This window comes from Dendropsophus ebraccatus, chromosome 7 (assembly GCF_027789765.1).
Source record: "Dendropsophus ebraccatus isolate aDenEbr1 chromosome 7, aDenEbr1.pat, whole genome shotgun sequence".
Classification (NCBI taxonomy): Eukaryota; Metazoa; Chordata; class Amphibia; order Anura; family Hylidae; genus Dendropsophus; species Dendropsophus ebraccatus.
In genome coordinates, this window is record NC_091460.1 from 87,984,747 (window position 1) to 88,006,809 (window position 22,063).

The 22,063-nt window shown below is 42.2% G+C and overlaps 1 protein-coding gene across 1 annotated transcript in view; it reads right to left on the minus strand.

The window, feature by feature from the left end:
* Positions 1-22,063, minus strand: part of GUCY1B1 (guanylate cyclase 1 soluble subunit beta 1) — a 55,626-nt gene that overhangs the window by 19,245 nt on the left and 14,318 nt on the right. Inside the window, exons 3-5 of the mRNA XM_069976629.1 lie at positions 18,539-18,639; positions 9,347-9,465; positions 7,523-7,720 (exon numbers count right to left, since the gene is read on the minus strand). Coding sequence (XP_069832730.1) covers positions 7,523-7,720; positions 9,347-9,465; positions 18,539-18,639 — 418 coding nt within the window. The remainder of the gene's footprint in view (positions 1-7,522; positions 7,721-9,346; positions 9,466-18,538; positions 18,640-22,063) is intronic.

A 22,063-nucleotide genomic window follows, 5' to 3' on the forward strand; every position in this document is an offset into this window, starting at 1 on the left:
TGAAATCTCGAATAATGGATTCCAACTTGCATAAAATATTGCGTATTGAACCTGGTATTCCTTACAGCACTGTTAACAATGCTCTTTACCTTGACTGTAGATATAAACAATTTATACCTGTTACACGTGAAAGAAAAAGATGGCCATAGCGATTGTCTTTGTAAGAGGAGCAGGGACGGCAGCAGACTACTTTCCCATTGGCCATGTGATCGTTGCATCCATTTACACAAAACGATTACTATTTAAATTTGAACAATAACCATCCCGTGTAATAGGGTCCTAAGTCTACAACAAGGACATAGCTATAGGAGATGCAGAGGTTACAGTCACCCCTGGGCCTTGGAGCCTTAGCATCCCCAGAAACTGCTCTGTATAGGAAACCAATTGGTTAGTTGGTTAGTTGGTTGGTAATACGCAGTTTCAAAGTTAAACTAGTAGTTCTGCATTGAACTTTATTATCCTGTATACTGTATACTGTATTATCTACCTGAAACCAAAACAGAAACCAAAAAGCAACCATTCACGGATGAATGCACTTTTAGGCTGGGTTCACACTACGTATATTTCAGTCAGTATTGTGGTCCTCCGATTGCAACCAAAACCAGGAGTGGATTAAAAACACAGAAAGGCTCTGTCCACACAATGTTGAAATTGAGTGGATGGCGCCATATAACAGTAAATAACTGCCATTATTTCAATACAACGGCTGTTGTTTTAAATTAACAGCAAATATTTGCCATTAAATGGCGGCCATCCACTCAATTTCAACATTGTGTGGACAGAGCCTTTCTGTGTTTTCAATCCACTCCTGGTTTTGGTTGGAATATGAGGACCACAATACTGACTGAAATATACGTAGTGTGAACCCAGCCTAAATAAGGCACGGTAACCTGCCTTTGGCTACGTTCACACAACGTTTTTTTTAGCTCACTTTAAAATGACGTCCGTCATTTTGAGTCTAAAATACCAGACGTCATTTAGCTGTCTGGCCTCCCCATAGTGCAATGACGGCTGTTGGTACTTTATTCTAGTTTGTAAAAATGGAAAAAGAATGGGGACAAAAGAAAAACTACGTGTGAACAACTAAAAAAAACTCTGCTGTTTGCAAAAGATGTCCGAAAATATGTTTTTTTAAATATCAAAATCGGCCACCTTTTCTCTATTTTTGACGTGTGAACATAGCCCTTCAGTGACCGATAGCTGCTAGTAGTAGCTTTAGCGGTTTCTTATATATACTGTATATATATACTATGTTGGAAATGCTTTGGCATGGGCACTAAATTTAAAGATGGGGGAAAAATTTCAAAGGGGTGTAAAGTACAACTGACTCAGTTGCCCCTAGCAACCAATCAGATTCCACTTTTTGTTCTTTACAGGTTCCTTGGAAAATGAAAGGTGGAATCTGATTGTTTGGTAGGGGCAACTAAGCCAATTCTACTTTACACTAGTTATATCCACATTGACTATGGGTATTTGCTACAGGATTATCCTATAAATTTTTGGCTTATGGAGGAAAATTACTTGGTATGTATAAAATAATAAGATTACTTAAAATGGGTGAATATTTTATTGGGGACTTTACTTTGATGGAGACTGGCCCATGCCCCGGGGGTCCCAATTCTTTCAGTCAGTGGGTTAGTGATGCTCCATATGCTGACACATAAAAGTAATGCCTGGGTTTGGACCCAAACCCCAACCCATTTTGTGGACACATGTTATGTATAGCGGAATAGTCTTTTCCACCATCAAGACAGGAGAACTGCCACACCGATGATGTCAGTGGGAGGTTCTTCCAAGCACACTGGTAGGCTCTTTTAGACTGCCGCTGCTGCTGCCTTGTGGTACCCATTGAGTGCCAGGGCCTTCCAGATGTCTTTTGGCTGATGCTGTAAGTCTACCCCTTTTCCCTCCTGACCCAAAATCTTCGTAATCTGGGGCAAACTTGTCCTCAACCAAGCTTTCTTCCTTCATAGCCATGCAGTAAGATCTCAGGGGTCTGACTTTGACTAGGACCACCATCTGTGCCACCTTGGCCACTGACTGTGGCTGTACCCTGAGAAGGGACAGATTTTTGTGCACGCATGGACATCTTATATTGTAATGCAAACTGTCATAACAGCCCCAGTGACTTGCTATTATGCACAATCAGCACTTAGGGCCCTATTCCACAGTAACGATAATCCCCATTCGGCCGATTATCGCTCTGTGAAATAGAGAGAACGATCAGCCGATGATCGTGTCATCGGCTGATCGTTCATTTAGGGCCAGACCTAAAATCATCGTTCCCCCACGCGCATCGCTACAGTTGAATAGCGGTGCACGGCGGACGACCGACGATTTGAGAAGCAGCAGCATACATTACCTGTCAGGTCTTCTGCTCCGCTCCGTCTTCCTCCCCGGGTCCCGCGTGCTCTGGCTTCAGAATGGCCTGTCAGTTGACGGAGCGCTCAGCCAATCACAGGTCGGGACCCCCGCGGCCTGTGATTGGCTGAGTGGCCTGTCAGCTGAAAGGCCATTCTGAAGCTAGAGCGCGCCGGACCCGGGGAGGAGGACGGAGCGGAGCAGAAGACCTGACAGGTAATGTATGCTGCAAGGACATCGGTAACGATGTCCCTGCAGCCCTCGCTCAACAATCATTGGGCCGTGGAATAGGCCCAGTAAACGAGCGGCGATCTAGCAGATTAGCAATCGTTTACATCATTGATTGGGCCCTCCTCGGCCCGTGAAATAGTACCCTTAGTCATTTGTTAAGCACGCCCAGTGACTTGGTATAATATACACCCAGCAACTTACTATAATACACAACTAGCTCCCAGTTACTTTGTATACTGGACACTAGCTGCACAGCTCCCACAGAAAACCACCCACAATCTATCCACAATGTACCACAATCAACCCACAATCCACCCTCCTATCCTCTCCTCTCTGTTTCTACAGTATCTCTCTGTATTTTGCTTACTGCCTGCGGCAACCTGTTGTCTGCTACACCCTATTATTATTTATTTATAAAGCACCCTTAATTCCAGAGCGCTATACAATAGATAGGGGTAACAAGCACGAACAATACAAGATCAGGACACATTACATAAAGGCAAAAGACAGGCTGGTACATGGGGGAAGAGAAACCTGTCCGCGAGGGCTTATAATACAGTCGACTGCCCGCCTCCAGGAAGTAGCTCACCCTATATAGAGGGTGAGGTGCTGACATCCCAGAGGGGCTTGCAGGTTATTGGACGGTCACAAAAGATTTTGAATAACCCCTTGCTCCCGCCCAGTGACAGTGCAGTAAGCTAACATGTGCAGCGGTCATTGTGGTCACCATGTTTAGCAATTTGGTAACAAATCGATGTGAATTCACTTTGCCATATTTGTTTCGCTTATCTCTTCCTATAGCTAAATCATTCTAATCTGGAACATAGCAGTAACAGTAAAATGAAAGGGAAATCACAGCTAAAGTTAGAGACCATTAAATTCAAATGGAAGGTGTTATACTGAAACGCCAAAGAATTTCTAAAATATACCAACAGCTTTCCTCATTTATAGCTGTTTGGCTAATAAAAATTTTTGTATCAGTGGGAATTATTGGCAGATGGGAGATAGACAGTTCTCAGGATGCAGGGTACTATAAATTTGCTCTTCAACGTAAGAGAAATAAAACCCCAAAGCAAATAATTACTGTAATAACTATGCAACAAAACAGCAATGTGATCACGTACTGTTCAAGTATCACCTCAGTGAAATAACATGTCAATAGCCAAGCCGAACACAGCTGGCAATGCTTAAGATCCACTCTTCATGTACATGTTTGGCCTTCATGCGTAGACATTTATTGTACTGATTATTTGTGCTGTTATGCTACATTTACTTTCATGATTTTATGTAATGGCTTTCCTTATTATTTTTTTTAGATGTAGCAAGACTGAAGTAATAGGCTATATTATGTTTTAACCAAAAGATCAGGTCAACTATCATCAAATTCAAGCAATTAATTCTATGCTAAGATTATTCTAGTGTTCAACCATATAAATTCTGAATGCAGTAGAGTACTCCTCCTGCCAAGTTAAGGGACTGCTTAAGGGATGAACACACAGGAATAGCAATGAACTAATAAATGTGTAATTGATGATAAGTAATTCAGATGTTCAAGTATTTCCAAAAATATTTAAAATAACTTGAGCACAAATTTTTGATTTTCTAAAGAGTCTTCTAATGCAGATGCATAACACATATTCTACTAATCTTTAGAAGGTCATATGAAAGGCTCTTTTCACACTGTGTCATTAAATGTCCATCTGAGATATACAGATATAGCTACTGCCATCTGTACTGTTGGCTTGTTACATTTTTCATAAGGCATACTCCACTATGAATGTAGTGTGTTTTCAGGGGAGCATGGACACCTATCTTAGACAGTTGTCCATGCTCTATTGCATACTTTTTTTGAAACTCTATACTGTTAGTGTAGGACTCCATGGAATCAGAAGAAGGACAAGGTCCTTGCTACTGTAGTGCACTACAAGCCACCTAGATAGATTCATTAAAGCATAACACATCAGAGACTTAGGGTAAATTCACACGGAAGGATCCGCAGCGGATTTTACACTGCGAATTTACAGCGAAATCTGCTGAGGATCCTATGGCTATTACTTTCAATGAGAAAACATACTCGCAGCAGGATTTACATCCTGCTGGGAGTATGTACCTCAAAGCACCATTAACCCCCCCCCGCCGGCCGGAGCATACTTTACCTCCTCCCCACAACGGCTTGCTTCGGGGCTCCTGGTGTCTTCACATCCCGTTCAGCCAATCAGTGGCTGCGGCGGAGCAGCGCACTGATTGACTGAGCAGGATGTCAAGCCAAGAACCTCCGAAGCAAGTCGAAGCAGGTAGGAGGCACTTTCACATACATACTCCCAGTATGCATCCTCATCAAAAGTAATAGGCATAAGATCTGCAGCGGATTTTGCTGCGAATTTGCATCGTAAAATCTGCTGCAGATCTGTCCATGTTAATTTACCCTTACTTGTGATTGGCTAGACTGGGTGCAAATGTACTGAAAACCAGCGGTGAATAAAGAAGCCAGCACTTTTCCATAGGGCAAATAAATGTAAACCCAAAATAAATTTAAAAAAAAATTAAAAAGAAGCTAAAGTGATTTTTTTTTTAGGCTGCCATCTTGTAAAGGGGGTTTGAAGGGTTACTACAATATCAGAAAATGTATTTAAATAAAACGTATTAGCCCAAGATATATAACTTACTATAATGTTGTCACTTATAGCACTGGCGTCAGCATCTTTTCCATGCTTCACCACCATTAGTTATGTCCCAGGCTCTTTCCTCTCTCCTGTAACAATGCATCATCCTCTGATGTCACAGGAGGTGGGGCTGTATCTGCTCACTGAGCTCCAGCCCCATTCCCCAGAGTGATGCAACATCTCTGACCATTCTCTACAGCCTATATCACCATGCTCTAGAGCAGACAAGGACTGAAAGAAGCTGGTTCTGCAACTTTATTGATTGTCCAGTATTCTGCTGGAAGAAAGGAGTTAGCAGGGTCGGAGAAATGTGATGAAGAGCCAAGGCAAAGCAATGGGACTTGGGACCAGGAAGTACCAGTATGTCAGGAATGTGCAGTAGCCTGGTGTGAACTGGGCCTGGTGTTTGCTTTTATGTTCCACACCCGATTGCTTCTCAGCTTTCGTCAATGCAGGAGTTCAGCTGAGAAGCTTCTGGACTTGATTATGCACCTGGGTTGTCTCTGTGATTGATGGGTTTCTCTGCCTGTCTGTAACCTGGAAGATCAGAGCGCCGGTCCAATGGGGATCCGGACCAGCCTCTTGGTCAGCATAAAACAAAGCTAAGGCAGAATCCCAGCGCTGATTATTTAGGTTAATACCTTGGTCCCAGCTCCCCCTTGTCTATTCCTGCAATCCCCGTCCTAACTCCCTCTGCTTGCTTTTCTGTGTTCCCTGACCTCTGGCTTTGACTTTTGACTATCCGATTGTTACTTGTTTTGGACTGCGCTGCCGTTTGGTTTTGACCCTGCCTGTTTGACTATCCTATATTGTGTTTGTCCATCTGTCTTGTTCTGTGTGTCACATACTCAGTATAGGGAACGTCTTTGTGGTTGTCTGCGGGCGCCTAGGGACAATTTAGGCAAGTAGGTAGGGACAAAGGGTGGGTTCAGCCCTAGGGCCCACTGTTGTGTCTTGTTCCTACCTGTCCCGTCCTGACACAGTGTTTATTTATTTTTATTTATTTATCTGATGTCAACATACTGAACGCCGGGGGATTTCCAAATGCTTACATTAAACATACACCAAAAACATAATGGTGTTGAACAAATTTCTTCAAACTATTTTATGTTATCCAACACGCTCTAGTAAAATGTTAGGTGAGGTTCATTAGTTTGCTATAGATCACACTCTATTTTTTTTTATAAAACACAACATGCCCATATTATAGCTCTTTTCCTGCTACTTTCCCATACAGTAGGTTTCACTGCAGGAAATGGAAAAATGCCTGTTAAAATAAATAAATAAAAAAGACACAAAAGAGCACTTACAAAGAAAGATGTGAAATATGCAGCACGTTTACAATCTGAAAAATGTGTGAAGAAGGTCTTAAAGATTTTTTTATTATAGGTAGTGATGACTAGGGGATGATTTCACTCACACATGGGTGGGGGAGTGAACACCTTAATCCCCAGAATGAAGAGGCTGCAGCACTAATTTAGTATATTTACAGAAGGCATAGCTCTTTGAGAGCCAGCAATAACACCTGTCATCCAGCAGGGAAGAATTCCCTTCACCTCTAGCAGTGGGATTCTTGGGAATTGCTTTATAAACCATCAATTGTTCATATGTAGTTTAAAAAGTCATGAATGGTACTTTAGGCTAAAGTTATAGGGACAATGAATAAATCACATACACATGAAACTACAATAGTGATCTATAGTATCTCTAATCCTATTTAAGAGTTGATAAAGTTCACATAACAATTTTCTGGAGTGTCCCCTAAATCCAAAAGATTGCGCATTAATACAGGTACTGAATTAGGGCTAGCCTCGTGTCAGCTATTGTCCTTTGACATACTATGAACAGTGTGTTCACACAGAACTCTGAAGTGTCTAAATTGGTGCGACCACCAAGTTGCCACAAAGGGGGAGATTTATCAAAGGGTGTAAAATTTAGACTGGTGCAAACTGCCCACAGCAACCAATCACAGCTCAGCTTTCAGCTCAGGTCAAAGGAAAGAGGAGCTGTGATTGGTTGCTGTGGGCAGTTTGAAATTTTACACCCTTTGATAAATCTCCACCAAAAAGTCTTAAAGACCAGGCAATGCTCCCTGGGAAAAGTATGCATAAAAATTTCTAGAGAGCTGGCTTGCCAGGCAGCGGTGCTACACGATTTGCAAAAGCCATTCAGCATTACCAGGTCGAAAAAAGATAAGAATAAAAATATTTACTCAAAAGAAAATTACTTCCTATTATATGTGGAAAAATACATACAAACAAACTCACCTTCATATCTATTTCTGTTCCATGGATCTGTTGGGCCACTGTCTTGATGATCCCAATAACAATATCTTGTAGTCCTTCTCTCTCTGAATAGTAGTGTAAAATAAGGCCTTTCCCCTTCTCTGCATCAGTACACCTAAATGATGGTGCACGCATACCTGGATAGATAGTACCCAAGTGATCATGCAGAGCATCTAGGTTCTAAAGATATAAAGAGAATGTCAAAATTAGCATTAAGTGAACCTACCAAAATTACTGCAACCTATAGCTGCAGATAAATGGTGTTTTTCTTTTAATAGAACTCTTATCATAGATTTATAGAGAACCTAAGGAAACCGAAGTTGGGTTTAGTAGAAATGTGGGGATTTAATTACAGAACAATATTGCACCCATATTGCAGTCATGTGAGAGTCAAAATTTTAGATTATTGGTGGTAAAATTGGCAGAAAATGTAAATCTTGAATGATGCAGAAGTTAACCTTAGACACATTTAAGGAAAGTTATGAATACTTGTACACCAAATTCTTACAAAAAATGATTTTATGTCAGTCTTATGCCACCCTCGCAACTCTTAAAAGTGGGTGGCACTTAGTGAGAGGGTGTGGCCTCCTATGTCTCAGTGAGTATATTATAATTCATAATTATAATTCACTTTAGCTAATTGCAGTTGTAAGTTTTAATCCAATGGGGTTAGCCAGGCATAAGTTTGGGACATTCTACTTCACCAAAGTTTCACTTTGGGGTTTTTCTGAGCAAAACAGACCGAGCTGATAGGTCATCATTAATTGTTTAGCATGGTGCTGACACACAGAACCATTACCAATTAGCCGTTTAGTGCCCACACTACACAGTGAACAGGACTGGGAACAATTTGCCAAGTTCATTGTGTAGCAGCAGCAATGCAGCTCAGCTCCTGTTCAAGTAAATGGCAGCTAAACTGCAGTAACCAGATCTGCTCACTACACAGTGAATGGAAGAGACGACTTCTGATCCCATTAAATTATCTCTGTATATCAAAGGGCCACATAAGCAATCTTGTCCTTGCTGTGTTTTAGCCATATGATCATTGTGTAAGGAGCTAGGATAATCCAGGAAATCATTGCTCTTTTAGGCTATGTTCCCATAATGTCTTTTTAGGCAAAATAACAGCTGTTGGACTTAAATAATGATCATGATAATTTTTAAGACCACATAATGGCCGTTATTTCAAAATGTTATTTGTAACGGCTGTTATTTTGACTCAAAATGATGGCCATCCTAAAAGTTGCCCAGTCAACAGAGCCTTTAAATGATGACAATTATAGCAATAATAACCAGTACAATGACCTTTAGCTACAAGAGTTTATGGACACAGCATTTTTTTTATATAATTATGGACACTAACAGAAATTTTTTTTGTTGCCATGTTTAAGAATGTCTGTGAATTCATGGACAGCTGGGTATCTAACTAAGCTTCAATTCCTCATTCTTCTGATAGCTTTCTTTAAGAATAAAGGAAATCTACTAAGTTTCTTACCACAACGTTTAATCTGCTAGAAGATGCTGCCACTATTCATCCTTCTCACATTTCAACATAATTGATTCCCTTTTCATTTTGCAATGCAAACCTTAAAAGCTCACTTGAGACTCTTTAATCGTTCAGTGATTCACTGACCGACATCTTGTTTTTCATAACTGTTATTGATTTTTCTTGTACTGTGTAAGAAATACCATGGCTTATGTATCTGTTTAGTATTTGTGGTCACTATGCGGAAAAAGTATTATCTGCTGTACATAATTTATAGCTTTCTATTAAGCTTACTTATGTGCAACAAAACAGGAACTGACCTGCAGGAACTCCCTGACATTAGATCCAAGTACCCGAAGAATTGTGTCATATCCAGATTCTTGGCAAAAAACAAAAAACATATTTCCAAACATTTGGAGAATATCACCGGCATTGAGATCTGTAGAACAATTCAAGAAAAAGATAAAGCTTGATTTACTGTACATTTAATAAAGATAAGGATTACCTGATAAGAAACGTTCAACATAACACAAACCTGTGAAATAAATTTGGCATTATATACTATATTTGTCAGGACTGTATCTTTGCGGAGCATTATGCGCCCCTCGGCTCATGCTGTGCGGCCGAGAAGGCGCTGATTTTCTTGCATTCTGTTTCTGTGTTTTGTTTTGTAGTGTGTGAACACTGGTTATTTGCTCACCTTGAGAGACACACCCGACTTCACCTGCTGAGTTCTGTCTGGCCATGTCTGGGTTAATCTGTGTTTTGGTTCTGCTGTGACTGACAGGTCTTCCTGCCAGTGATCTGGTTTGTTCTCAGCTGTCTGTGGTTGGAGATCAGGGGGATGGTCCAATGATGTTCTGGATCAGAACCCTGGCCTCCTATATAACTTCCTCAGTCTGGGATATCATTGCTGGTTATTGACTTAGTCTCTGCCTGCTTGAGTTTTTGCTATTATCTGTTGTTTCTCTGACCCTTCTGCCTTGTGTTCTGACCTTCCTTGCTAGCCGCCTGCCCCTGACCATATTGCTTGTTTTTTGACTCTGCTTATTGGATTGTGATTTTGTACTTTTGCTGCCCGATTGTTGTGACCCGGACTGTCGACTATTCTTCATTGTGTTTTGTCTGTCTGTCTTGTCTTTGTGTCCCACCTAGCCAGTGCAGGGACTGCCGCCCAGTTGCTCGCCGCCATCTTAGGGCGGATTGTGGCAAGTAGGTAGAGGACAGTGGGCGGGGCTGAGCTTAGGGCTCACTGTCTTTCCTTGTCCTGCTGTCCGGTTCCTAACAATATTGTAAAAAGATCTAAAAGTCATGTATCTCATGCGGATGGAAAAATCGTGCCAGATATTAAAGACTAAGAGACATGGGTCAGTTTTTCTGAGTTTATGCCTACAGTTTTTAGTAAAACGTTGGTGCATTTTGGTACTTCTAATTTTGTTGATGTGTTCTAAATAAAGTGAGGGAAGTAGGGGTGAGGTACTTACTGACTCCTCTGGTGGTGGACTATTTATATAAGGATAGAATAATTGAAATTTAACATGCACCATCCTTCTCTCCTCCAACCTCATCTATCTAGGCAAAGTCAGGAGGTCCCTGTGCCCATTAGATTTTTGTCCATTCCTGCTAAGTGGTAGGTTGAGTTGACATGTGTTTAATGTGTATGCTGACTTTAAGTTTGTGTTAAAAAGGTTCTCCTGGATTTTTCAATAAACTAGCATGGCATTGACCTCTGCGGGTATTGCATATTGTACATACATTTCTATTTTTTATTTAGAAAATTTATTGTGTTTTCAGACTTCAAATTAACACTATGCCTGTGTTTTCTTTATTGCCTGCAATATAGAAACATGTCAGATCTTTGGAACTCACCGGGGACGGAGAAGTAGGACCAGTATCATTGCTGGACGGCACAGATCAATGGCAGCTATATTGGCAAAAGTTACTTTGTCTCATAAACAAAGCATTTCAGGGTATACACCACTTTATCAAGTTTTGCAAAAAGACATGTCAGCGTCAGCGATCAGCCAAGGAGTATAAGAATCAGCATCAGCGATCAGCCAATGAGTGTAAGAGTTAGTGTCAGCGATCAGCCAATGAGTGACCACACACTGATCATTTTCTTTCAAGATGTTTAAAAATAATCTTTCATTGTCTGCGCATCTTTCCATGTAATAAGAGATGTTTGAAAAGTTTGAAAAAGTGTCCATATCCTGTGTCAGTATATGTTGGAAAATGTGTTTGGAAATACTGAGTTTGAATTATTGGTTTCATAGTTATAGTCCACTAGTGGCTATTCTACAATATCCTGAGACTAATATATAGCTACCAGCTCAGGCCTATTATACATGGCATAACAGCTCCTTGAAACATAGGTCTCTAGTTCCATTGAATATTTTCCATTCCTGCTTGGAGGAGGCAATGTTTGCTCTGGGTTCACATTATTGAAAAAAGACTGTTTATACGGTTCACCCAGTAAATCAGTGACTCACTCCAGAAGGAGTCATAGGGGACATTTACACATAACATTATTTAAATTTGAATGCCTAAAGGAGTTATCCTAGAATTAAGTAGAGCAGTAGCAAATGTTTTTAAAAAACAAACAAACAAACAACCATAGAGATTACCAGTTATATCCCCTGCCAACTCATCCCGTATGGTAAGATGATCCAGCGCCAGTCTTTGTTTACATTTCAGGAGTGATGATGTGTGATCTCTGCGGCCAATCATTAGCCTCTGTAGTGATGCCAGTAAGTATGATACATGACTGCTGAGGCCAGTAATCAGATGTCAGTACGGTGTGCCATCACTCCTCATATGGAAACAAAGACTAGCAAACCATTGAGGCTAGAGCTGCAGCAGAGGTTTAAACTAGTGATTACAGTGTTACTAACATTAGTTTTATTTTTTTACCTTCAAACCCCCTATGGTCAAGTTTTTCAGAAGTACCATAACTTTTTTATTTTTCTATTGACACAGCTATGAAGATTTGTTTTTTTTACAGGGCATTATATGTACAATATATTGCATTGCATAGCCACATGGGCAGCCTCAGATGCACCATATCTACACAGAGTTTTCTGCCTCTCAATAAATGTAGGGCAGCTGACTGGTGGGTTTTTATATGTGAAATACTAGTCTTAGTATTTTACCCCTTTAAGTAATTTTCTAACATTCACTCTAAGCTATGTAAAATATTATTTGAGGTAAGTAAAATAAACACAGATCTATGCTTAAAAATACTCTTAACCCCTTCAAGACCAGGTCATTCGTGCCAGGATGCCAGAGCCAAATTAATGCAATGTTCCCCCTCGCCTTCTAAGAGCCATAGCACTTTTTTTTCCCCTACAGGGCTGGTTGGGGTGTCATTTTTTGCGCCATGATCTCTAGCTTTTATTAATATCATATTGGTCTAACAGAAAAGTTTTGATCGCTTTTTATTAATTTTTTTCTCATATATAATTTTTAAAAGTCAGCAATCCTGGTGTTTTTTTGTTTTTTTTTTCCCATTTACGTTTTTTCCCTATTTCCCGTTACGTTTATTTATTTATTTATTTATTTTACTATTTTTATGTTTATAATGGGCAAGGAGGTATTTTAAACTTTTATGGGGGAGGGGGTATAATTATTTTTTTTATACTTTTAAAAACTTTTTTTTACTACACTTTTTTTACACTTTTATTTACATTAAAACATGCAATCAATAGATTGCATATACTGATCTATGCTATGCCATAGCAAAGCATGGAACAGTGTTATCAGCAATCTATGCATAGAGCCTGCCTGAGAACAGACTCTATGCACAGATCACTGAACCGTCAGGATGGAGGTAAGAGGCTTACCCCCATCCTGATCACTCAGTGACAGGAGCTTCTTCTGTCACTGAGTACCTTAACCCCTTCGTGCTGCAGCTAGTTTGGGCCTTAATGACCAGGCTAATTTTTCAAAATCTGACCTGTCTCACTTTATGCTCTTATAGCTCAGTGATGCTTTAACGTATGCTAGCGATTCCGAGATTGTTTTTTCGTGACATATGGCACTTTATGTTAGTGGCAAAATTTGGTCACTACTTTGTGTGTTTTTTGTGAAAAACATCAAAATATCATGAAAAATTTAAAAAATTAGCATTTTATGAACTTTGAAATTCTCTGCTTCTAAAAAAAGAAAGTCGTAGCACATAAATTAGTTACTAAGTCACATTACCAATATGTCTTCTTTATTCTGGCATAATTTGGTAAACATATTTTACTTTTTTAGGGTGTTATGGGGCTTAGAAATTTATCAGCAAATTATCACATTTTTGTGAAACAGATTTTTTTAGGGACCAGTTCTTTTTTTAAATGGATTTAGAAGTCTGGTATCCTGAAAACCCCCATAAGTGACCCCATTTTGGAAACTACACACCTTAAAGAATTAATCTAGGGGTATAATGAGCATTTTAACCCTACAGGGGCTGGAGGAAAGTATTCACAATTAGGCAGTAAAAAAATGGAAAATTTTAATTTTCCAATAATATATACGTTTAGATTAAAGTTTCTCATTTTCAAAAGGAATATGAGACAAAAAGCACCCCAAATTTTGTAATGCAGATTCTCTTGAGTACAACGGTACCCCATATGTGGGCGTAAACCACTGTATGGGCACACAGCAGGGCTCAGAAGGAAGGGAGCGCCAATTAGCTTTTCCAATGCAAATTTTGCTGAAGAAGTTTCTGAGCGCCAGGTGCGTTTGCAGTGCCCCTGTAGTGTCAGCAGAGAGAAAACCCCCCATAAGTCACCCCATTTTGGAAAGTACACCCCTCAAAGAATTCATCTTGGTGTGTGGTGACCATTTTGACCCCACAGGTATTACAGGAAAGTATTCAAAAGAAGACAGTAAAAATGAAAAACTCGAATTCTTCCAATAATATGTTCGTTTAGTTTGAAATTTCTCAATTTCACGAGGAACAAGAGGAAAAAAGTACCCCAAAATTTGTAACGCAGGTTCTCCTGAGTACAATGGTACCCCATATGTGGGCATAAACCACTGCATGGGCACACAGGAGGGCTCAGAAGGGAAGGAGCGCCAATTAGCTTTTTCAATGCAGATTTTGCTGCAGAAGTTTCCGAGCACCAGGTGCGTTTGCAGTGCCCCTGTAGTGCCAGTGGAGTAAAATCTCGCCATAAGTCACTCCATTTTGGAAAGTGCACCCCTCAAAGTATTCATCTTGGTGTGTGGTGACCATTTTGACCCCACAGGTATTAGAGGAAAGTATTCAAAAGTAGACAGTAAAAATGAAAAACTCAAATTTTTCCAATATTATGTTCTTTTAGTTTGAAATTTCTCAATTTTATGAGGAACAAGAGGAAAAAAGTACCCCAAAATTTGTAACGCAGGTTCTCCTAAGTGAAAAGGTACCTCATATGTGGGCATAAACCACTGCATGGGCACACAGGAGGGCTCAGAAGGAAAGGAGCGCCAATTAGCTTTTTCAATGCAGATTTTGCTGAAGAAGTTTCCGAGCGCCAGGTGCGTTTGCAGAGCCCCTGTAGTGTCCGCAGAGTAAAATCTCCCAATAAGTCACCCCATTTTAGAAAGTGCAACCCCTCAAAGAATTTATTTTGGGGTGTGGTGAGCATTTTGACCCCACAGGTATTTGAGGAAAGTATTCAAAAGTAGACAGTAAAAATGAAAAACTCAAATTTTTCCAATATTATGTTCTTTTAGTTTGAAATTTCTCAATTTTATGAGGAACAAGAGGAAAAAAGTACCCCAAAATTTGTAACGCAGGTTCTCCTAAGTGAAAAGGTACCTCATATGTGGGCATAAACCACTGCATGGGCACACAGGAGGGCTCAGAAGGAAAGGAGCGCCAATTAGCTTTTTCAATGCAGATTTTGCTGAAGAAGTTTCCGAGCGCCAGGTGCGTTTGCAGAGCCCCTGTAGTGTCCGCAGAGTAAAATCTCCCAATAAGTCACCCCATTTTAGAAAGTGCACCCCTCAAAGAATTTATTTTGGGGTGTGGTGAGCATTTTGACCCCACAGGTATTTGAGGAAAGTATTCAAAAGTAGACAGTAAAAATGAAAAACTCGATTTTTTCCAATAATATGTTCCTTTAGTTTGAAATTTCTCAACTTCTCGAGGAACAGGAGAGAAATGTCACCCCAATATATGTAAAGCAGGTTCTCCTGAGTAGAACGGTACCCCATATGTGGGCATAAACCACTGCATGGGCACACAGCCGGGCTCAGAAGGGAAGGAGCGCCAATTAGCATTTTAAGTGCAGATTTTTCTGAAGAAGTTTCTGAGCGCCAGGAGCGTTTGCAGAGCCCCTGTAGTGTCAGCAGAATAGATTCCCCCCAAAAGTCACCCCATTTTGGAAAGTGCACCCCTCAAAGAATTCATCTTGGGGTGTGGTGACCATTTTTACCCCACAGGTATTAGAGGAAAGTATTCAAAATTGGCCAGTAAAAATGAAAAACTCAAATTTTTCCAATAATATGTTGGTTTAGTTTGAAATTTCTCAATTTGACGAGGAACAGGAGAGAAAACGTACCCCAAAATCTGTAACGCAGGTTCTCCTGAGTACAACGGTACCCCATATGTGGGCATAAACCACTGTATGGGCACACAGCAGGGCTCAGAAGGGAAGGAGCGCCAATTTACAGGAGCAAAACCGCAGCTAGTAATGGTTATTAGAATAGCGCAGTTACTAAAATAAAATAAAAAAATGAGATTACAGGTAATGTGGGGTGGTTACGGGCAACCAGGGGTGGTTATGGGCAACCTGAGGTGGTTACAGGTAATCTGGGGTGGTTACGGACAACATGGGGTGGTCACGGGCAACCTGCTGTGGTTACGGCAACCTGGGGTGGTTACAGGCAACGTGGGGTGGTTACGGGCAACGAGGGGTGGTTATGGGCAAAGTGTGGTGGTCACGGGCAACCTGCTGTGGTTACGGCAACGTGGGGTGGTTACAGGCAACGTGGGCTGGTTACAGGCAACGTGGGCTGGTTACAGGCAACGCGGGCTGGTTACGGGCAATCTGCTGTGCTTCCAGACAATCTGGGATGGTTACGGGAAACGTGGGGTGGTTACGGGCAACCTGCAGTGCTTACAGACAATCTGGGGTGGATACGGGCAACGTGGGGTGGTTACGGGCAACCTGCAGTGCTTACAGACAATCTGGGGTGGTTACGGGCAACGTGGGGTGGTTTCGGGCAACCTGCAGTGCTTACAGACAATCTGGGGTGGTTACGGGCAACGTGGGGTGGTTACGGGCAACCTGCAGTGCTTACTGACAATCTGGGGTGGTTAAGGGCAACGTGGGGTGGTTACAGGCAATGTGGGGTGGTTACGGATAAACTGAAGTTCTTATAGGCAATCTGGGGTGGATACCTGTAATCTGGCATGGGCACCGCAATCTGGAGGGGGTCATTGGCAATTTGGGGTGGTCAGAGGCGCCGTGGCGTGGTCAGAGGCGACGTGTGGTGGTCAGAGGCGACGTGCGGTGGTAAGAGGCGACGTGCGGTGGTCAGAGGCGACGTGCGGTGGTCAGAGGCATCGTGGCGTGGTCAGAGGCATCGTGGCGTGGTCAGAGGCATCGTGGCGTGGGCAGAGGCATCGTGGCGTGGTCAGAGGCAACGCGCGGTGGTTACGTGCAATCTGGGGGGGTAACATGTAATCTGGCATGATTACGGGGAACCTGGGGGAGTTATGTGCAACCTGGAAGGGTTACAGACAATCTGGGATTGTTACTGATAAACTGAAGTGCTTATAGGTAATCTGGGGTGGGTACATGTAATTTGGGGTGGTTACGGGCAATCGGAAGGGGGTCACTGGCAATTTGCAGTGGTTACGGGCAGCGTGCGGTGGTTACGGGCAACGTGCGGTGGTTACGGGCAACGTGCGGTGGTTACGGGCAACGTGCGGTGGTTAAGGGTAATCTGGGGAGGGGTTAGGGGTAATTTGGGAGTAAACTGCAATTATTACTATAATAAAAAGTGTGTGTTTTATTTTTTTGTATGTTTGTCACTTTTTGTACTTTACATATTCATTTTCACTGTATTACTATGATTACTGTGATATTTTCTATCACAGTAATCATAGTTCAGTGACAGAGACCAAATTGGTCTCTGTCACTTTAAATTTTCAGAGTTGGCTGGTTGTGAAGCGCATGCGCACTTCATAACCAGCCAGGACGTCGAGGAGGACGGAGCTCCAGGAGCAGGTGAGTATATGGGGAAGGGGGGGTGACTGGGGGACGGGGGTGACAGGGGGGGTGACTTGGGGGGTGGGAGGACATCACTTTTTATCCCCTGTCACCAATCATTTATGGTGACAGGGGATAAAAAGTGCCGGGAGCACATGGTACAAGCGATCAGCGGTATATAGTATATACCGCTGATCGCTTGTACCGGGACCCAACAGGGGGGTCCCCGATGACTGCCCCATGCTCTCTGCTACCTCCGGTGGCGGAGAGCATGGGGCTTTCATTCATTTTAACTTTTCCATCGCTGTGAACCGACATTAGTCGGTTCACAGCGATGTCGGCGGCCATCTTGGAAATGATGGCCGCCGGGGGAGGGGGGTTGGAGATCGCCCTACTAGGGGGGGCTGATCTGAGGTCTGGGGGACATTTATTTCATCTCCCCCAGCCGTAGATTCACGGCGGGGGGAGATGAAAGGCGGCGGCAGCACCGGTAATCCCCTTTACCGATGGCTGCCGCTATAACGTTAATAGCGGCGATCGTCGGTAAGGGGGGGGCGGGACGGACCCCACACACTGCCCCAACTACTCAGCTACCTCCGGTAGCCGGGGGGATGGGGTGGGGGCCGTCCCGGCCCCGCAGCCTTATTCTCTGCCATAGCCGTAAAAAGCTGATGGCAGCAGAATAAGGACCATTAGTGACCGCCGTAAAAAGCCGTATCGGCGGTCACTAAGGGGTTAAATGCCGCGATCGCTATAGATTGCAGCATTTAGGGGGTTAATGAGAGGAAGCTGCAGGATCGCAGCTTCCGCTCATTATTCTCGGCTCCCCAGACACTGATGTGGGCGGGACCGCTCTCACTGAAGTGGTCTCGCACACATCTACAGCCTCTTCAGTCAGGAACGTGCATATATGTTCCTTCTGCACTTGGTATGTGCAGCAGGAACATATGCCTACGTATTGCTGACGTTAAGAGGTTAAAAACCATGCTCAGTATATTCTACAGATTAGAATGAATCCAATTCTATGTTTCTACATGAAAGGAAAAATATAGAAACATGAGAAATCATATCTTAAAATGCCCTACAGCTTACAGACTTTTGATAATATTTTATAACCTGTCTAGAAGGAATCTAATCTCTTACTATAAGGGGTTCACTAATAACATTGAACGTTACATTTATTCCTTATATAAAGGTTTATTTAAAAAAAAAAAACACACAGGAGAGTAAAAATAGATTAGAAAGTCATGAACATGAATTGCCTTCCTCCCAAACTTCCTGCAACAGTTATCACAGTTTTACAGGAGTCCGCATTTTACTTACTGAGCACTTTGCTTGCCGCTGCTACAAGGTCATAGGTTTTGGCGTCATCATATATTATTCTCACCAAGAACTGTCCCTCTTCATCCAGCTGTGCTTCCCTCCTAAAAATAAAATGGAGAGCTATGATGCAACATATAAACTGTTGTGCTGTTATCCTCTACCAATAACATTGCAATGTGTTTTCTTATAACTAGGTTTGAGATTTGAAGATTCCCTCAAATAGTCATAATACTGAAAAAATACAATTTAAAAAAAAATCCTACTGTACAGATTTTTATTTTCATTTATTGGCGCCCTGAGTACAATTTCCACCTCTATACTTTTATTTCAGTAATGGTTTTGATCACTTTGGTACTTTGCCACTTGTAATGGTTTTGATCACTTTGGCACTTGTGCCTTTTTCCTTGCACTGTTTAGGACCGTATATGGCCCGACACATTAGGAAACCAAACACATTTTTCTGGCCTGATGCAACTTCTATAAATCAAAGCAAACTAAGTTAATTATTGCAGATTGTTAATGGCTCTGCATAATAAGCTTTGGCTAATGCTATAAATGTAGTGTTATAATGAGCTTTTTTCTAGACCCTGAAACATTCCCATTCTGCTTCAAATGTCTACAAATAACATGTGAACTGGATAGCCTCTCACTGGCTCCAATGTGACTGACATGCTAACTTGTCCATGTACGACAAGTCATCACACTGTACACAAGGGACCAAGGAATTCTTTGAAGTTTAAACAGAATATTATAACTTTAGTTGTAACTTATTGTAAGGAGTTGAAACCCCCCCTTTAAACTAGAACACTAAATTCCACTCATAAGCCTCCAAGTTTCCACTGTACATGGCAATATGAAGTTTATTCTGCCATAATGCATTTGTAAGACAAAATTTAATTTTAGCTTTTCACTAACATGCCAAAATGAGATGTTATATTATTTTAAGTACCGTCACAACAAACTGAGTTTAGTTTCCTGCTGATGTCAGAAAAGCCTTACATTTCATAGTATAGCTTACAATGTGCAATACTATTGTTGGGAATGAAACACAACTGAATTATGCTACTGCTCCTTTTCTACCACAATCCTGCTTAACACACTGTACACAGTGCATGCTGTGCAGAGCAGCTGAAAATTCATTTTGCAAGATTTGCAAATTTCGATCAGATTAAACCATCCAAACAATAGTAGCTACAATAGTGAGACTATTATAGAGTAGCAATTTTTTTTTTTTGTTACAGTGTCAAAAATTGGATGACAATTTATTAAAAAAAAATGTCAATCAGCCAGTCAATCATTCAATTTCCTTTATGGACAGCAGTGTCCCTCGGACAGCAGTGGACATTGGTAAATGACCGATGTAAAATTACACTTTCTCCCAGGACAGCAGTGGACATTGATGGACCAGTGGCATAATAACAATTTTCTCCCAGGACAGCAGTGGACATTAGTAAATGACCAGCGTAAAATTACACTTTCTCCCAGGACAGCAGTGGACATTGGTGGACCAGTGGCATAATAACAATTTTCTCCCAGGACAGCGGTGGACATTGGTAAATGACCAGCGTAAAATTACACTTTCTCCCAGGACAGCAGTGGACATCGGTGGACCAGTGGTATGAAATCAATTTTCTCCCAGGACAGCAGTGACATTGGTAAATGAGCAGTGTAAAATGACAATTTTTCCAAGTACAGCAGTGGACATTGGTGGACTAGCAGCATAATATAAACTATATCCCAGGACAGCAGTGGATATTGGTAAATGAGCGGCGTAAAATTTAATTTTGTCCCCTGCTATTCCATGTGGGGTCTGAGACATCATCTTCATTGTCCGGGACAAAGGTCTCCTCTACCAAGCTGTCATCTTCCATAGGCATGCGGTACAAGACTGGACAAAAATGCCCCTCCCTGGCTCTCCTCACTTCTTTGTGGCCTGAACTCCTGCAATCTCAAAGATAGCTGCCAATTCTTGACTTGGAACATTCCTCCAAGATCTTCTGAATACAGGGGCAAAGAATCTGGGGGAAGTGCTAGGCTCAACTAGCTAGCTCTTTCTAGCTCTTGTGCCGACAGCCCTAGTAAGCGCAATTGGGTCTGAGACACCACAGGAGACAGGGCAAAGGAAATATTCTGACTTTGCCATGGAATGGTGGTGGCACTACTGCGAGACGACTCATCAGGGATTGGCTACCAGGGAGCTTGAACTTTGAAGGATCCATTCAACAATCCCAGCCTTGCTGGTGTTCACCTCCCCACTAGGTGTAACTGGTAGCTTAAACCCATGGCACTACCCTGTGTGCCACCTTGGCCACTGACACTGCGCATACCCTGAGAAGAGCCTGATTTATTTATTTTTTTTATACCCTTGGACATATTGCTTGTATTTGCATTTTTAGAAGGAACAAAATCAATTTTATCATTATTAGTGCCAATGATTTCAAAGCACCCACTCACTGACAATAGGATCCTTCTTCATAGCGCCCACTAAGTCATAAAAGACAGACACTGTGTTCAAAATTGTATAACACACTATGAGTTGAGTGCACCCATGAAGTTTGGAAGGCGGACACTGTGTTCACTGATGTAAGTGAACTGGTATAAGACACTATGAGTTGAGTGCACCCACTAAGTTTGAAAGGCGGACGCTCAATTCACTGATCCCAGGAAATTGGTATTACACACTATGACAAAAATGTATTCCAAAGTCTTAAAACATAATACAAAAATGCTTAAAAACACACACATGTTTTTAAAGAGGACCTGTCACCCCCTGTGCCGGGGTGACAGGCTCCCGACCCCCGTTAGATCCCCCTATACTTACAAGATCCCGCCGGGTCCCGCTTCCTGAGCCAGCCGGGTCCCGGAGATATCAGCTCCCGAAGCCCGGCGCGCGCACTGAGAGATGAGTCCGATGCGCATAGAGAATGACGGAGCATCGGACTCCCCATTCATTCTCTATGGGCATCTGACTCAGCGCGCGCAACAGGCTTCGGGAGCTGATATCTCTGTGACCCGACCGGCTCAGGAAGCAGGACCCGGCGGGATCACGTAAGTATAGGGGGATCTAACAGGGGGTCGGGAGCCTGTCACCCCGGCACGGGGGGTGACAGGTGTCCTTTAAGCATTTTTGTATTATGTTTTAAGATGTTGGAATAAAGTTTTGCCTTTTTATCTAACTGGAGCGGTGAACTCTTTGCAATTACAAGGCTATGATACCAACTGTCAGCACCAGGTTTCTCTCCAACCAGCTCCTTTCAAGGTTACTGGTCCTCACGAACGGGTAAAGAACAACTTATACGGGTGAGCTGACCAAATAAGTTTCTTTGCTTGACAAAACACACTATGAGTTGAGTGCCCCCACTAAGTTTGGAAGCCGGGACACGGACTGCCGGCATCCAGAAAGCAAATTACACTATGTATAGAGGGTGTGTGGGGGTGGTGCTGACATCACAGTGGCATTTGCACGTGATTGGATGAGCACAAGAAACTATGGATAATCCCTTGCTCCCACCAAAAGACAGTACC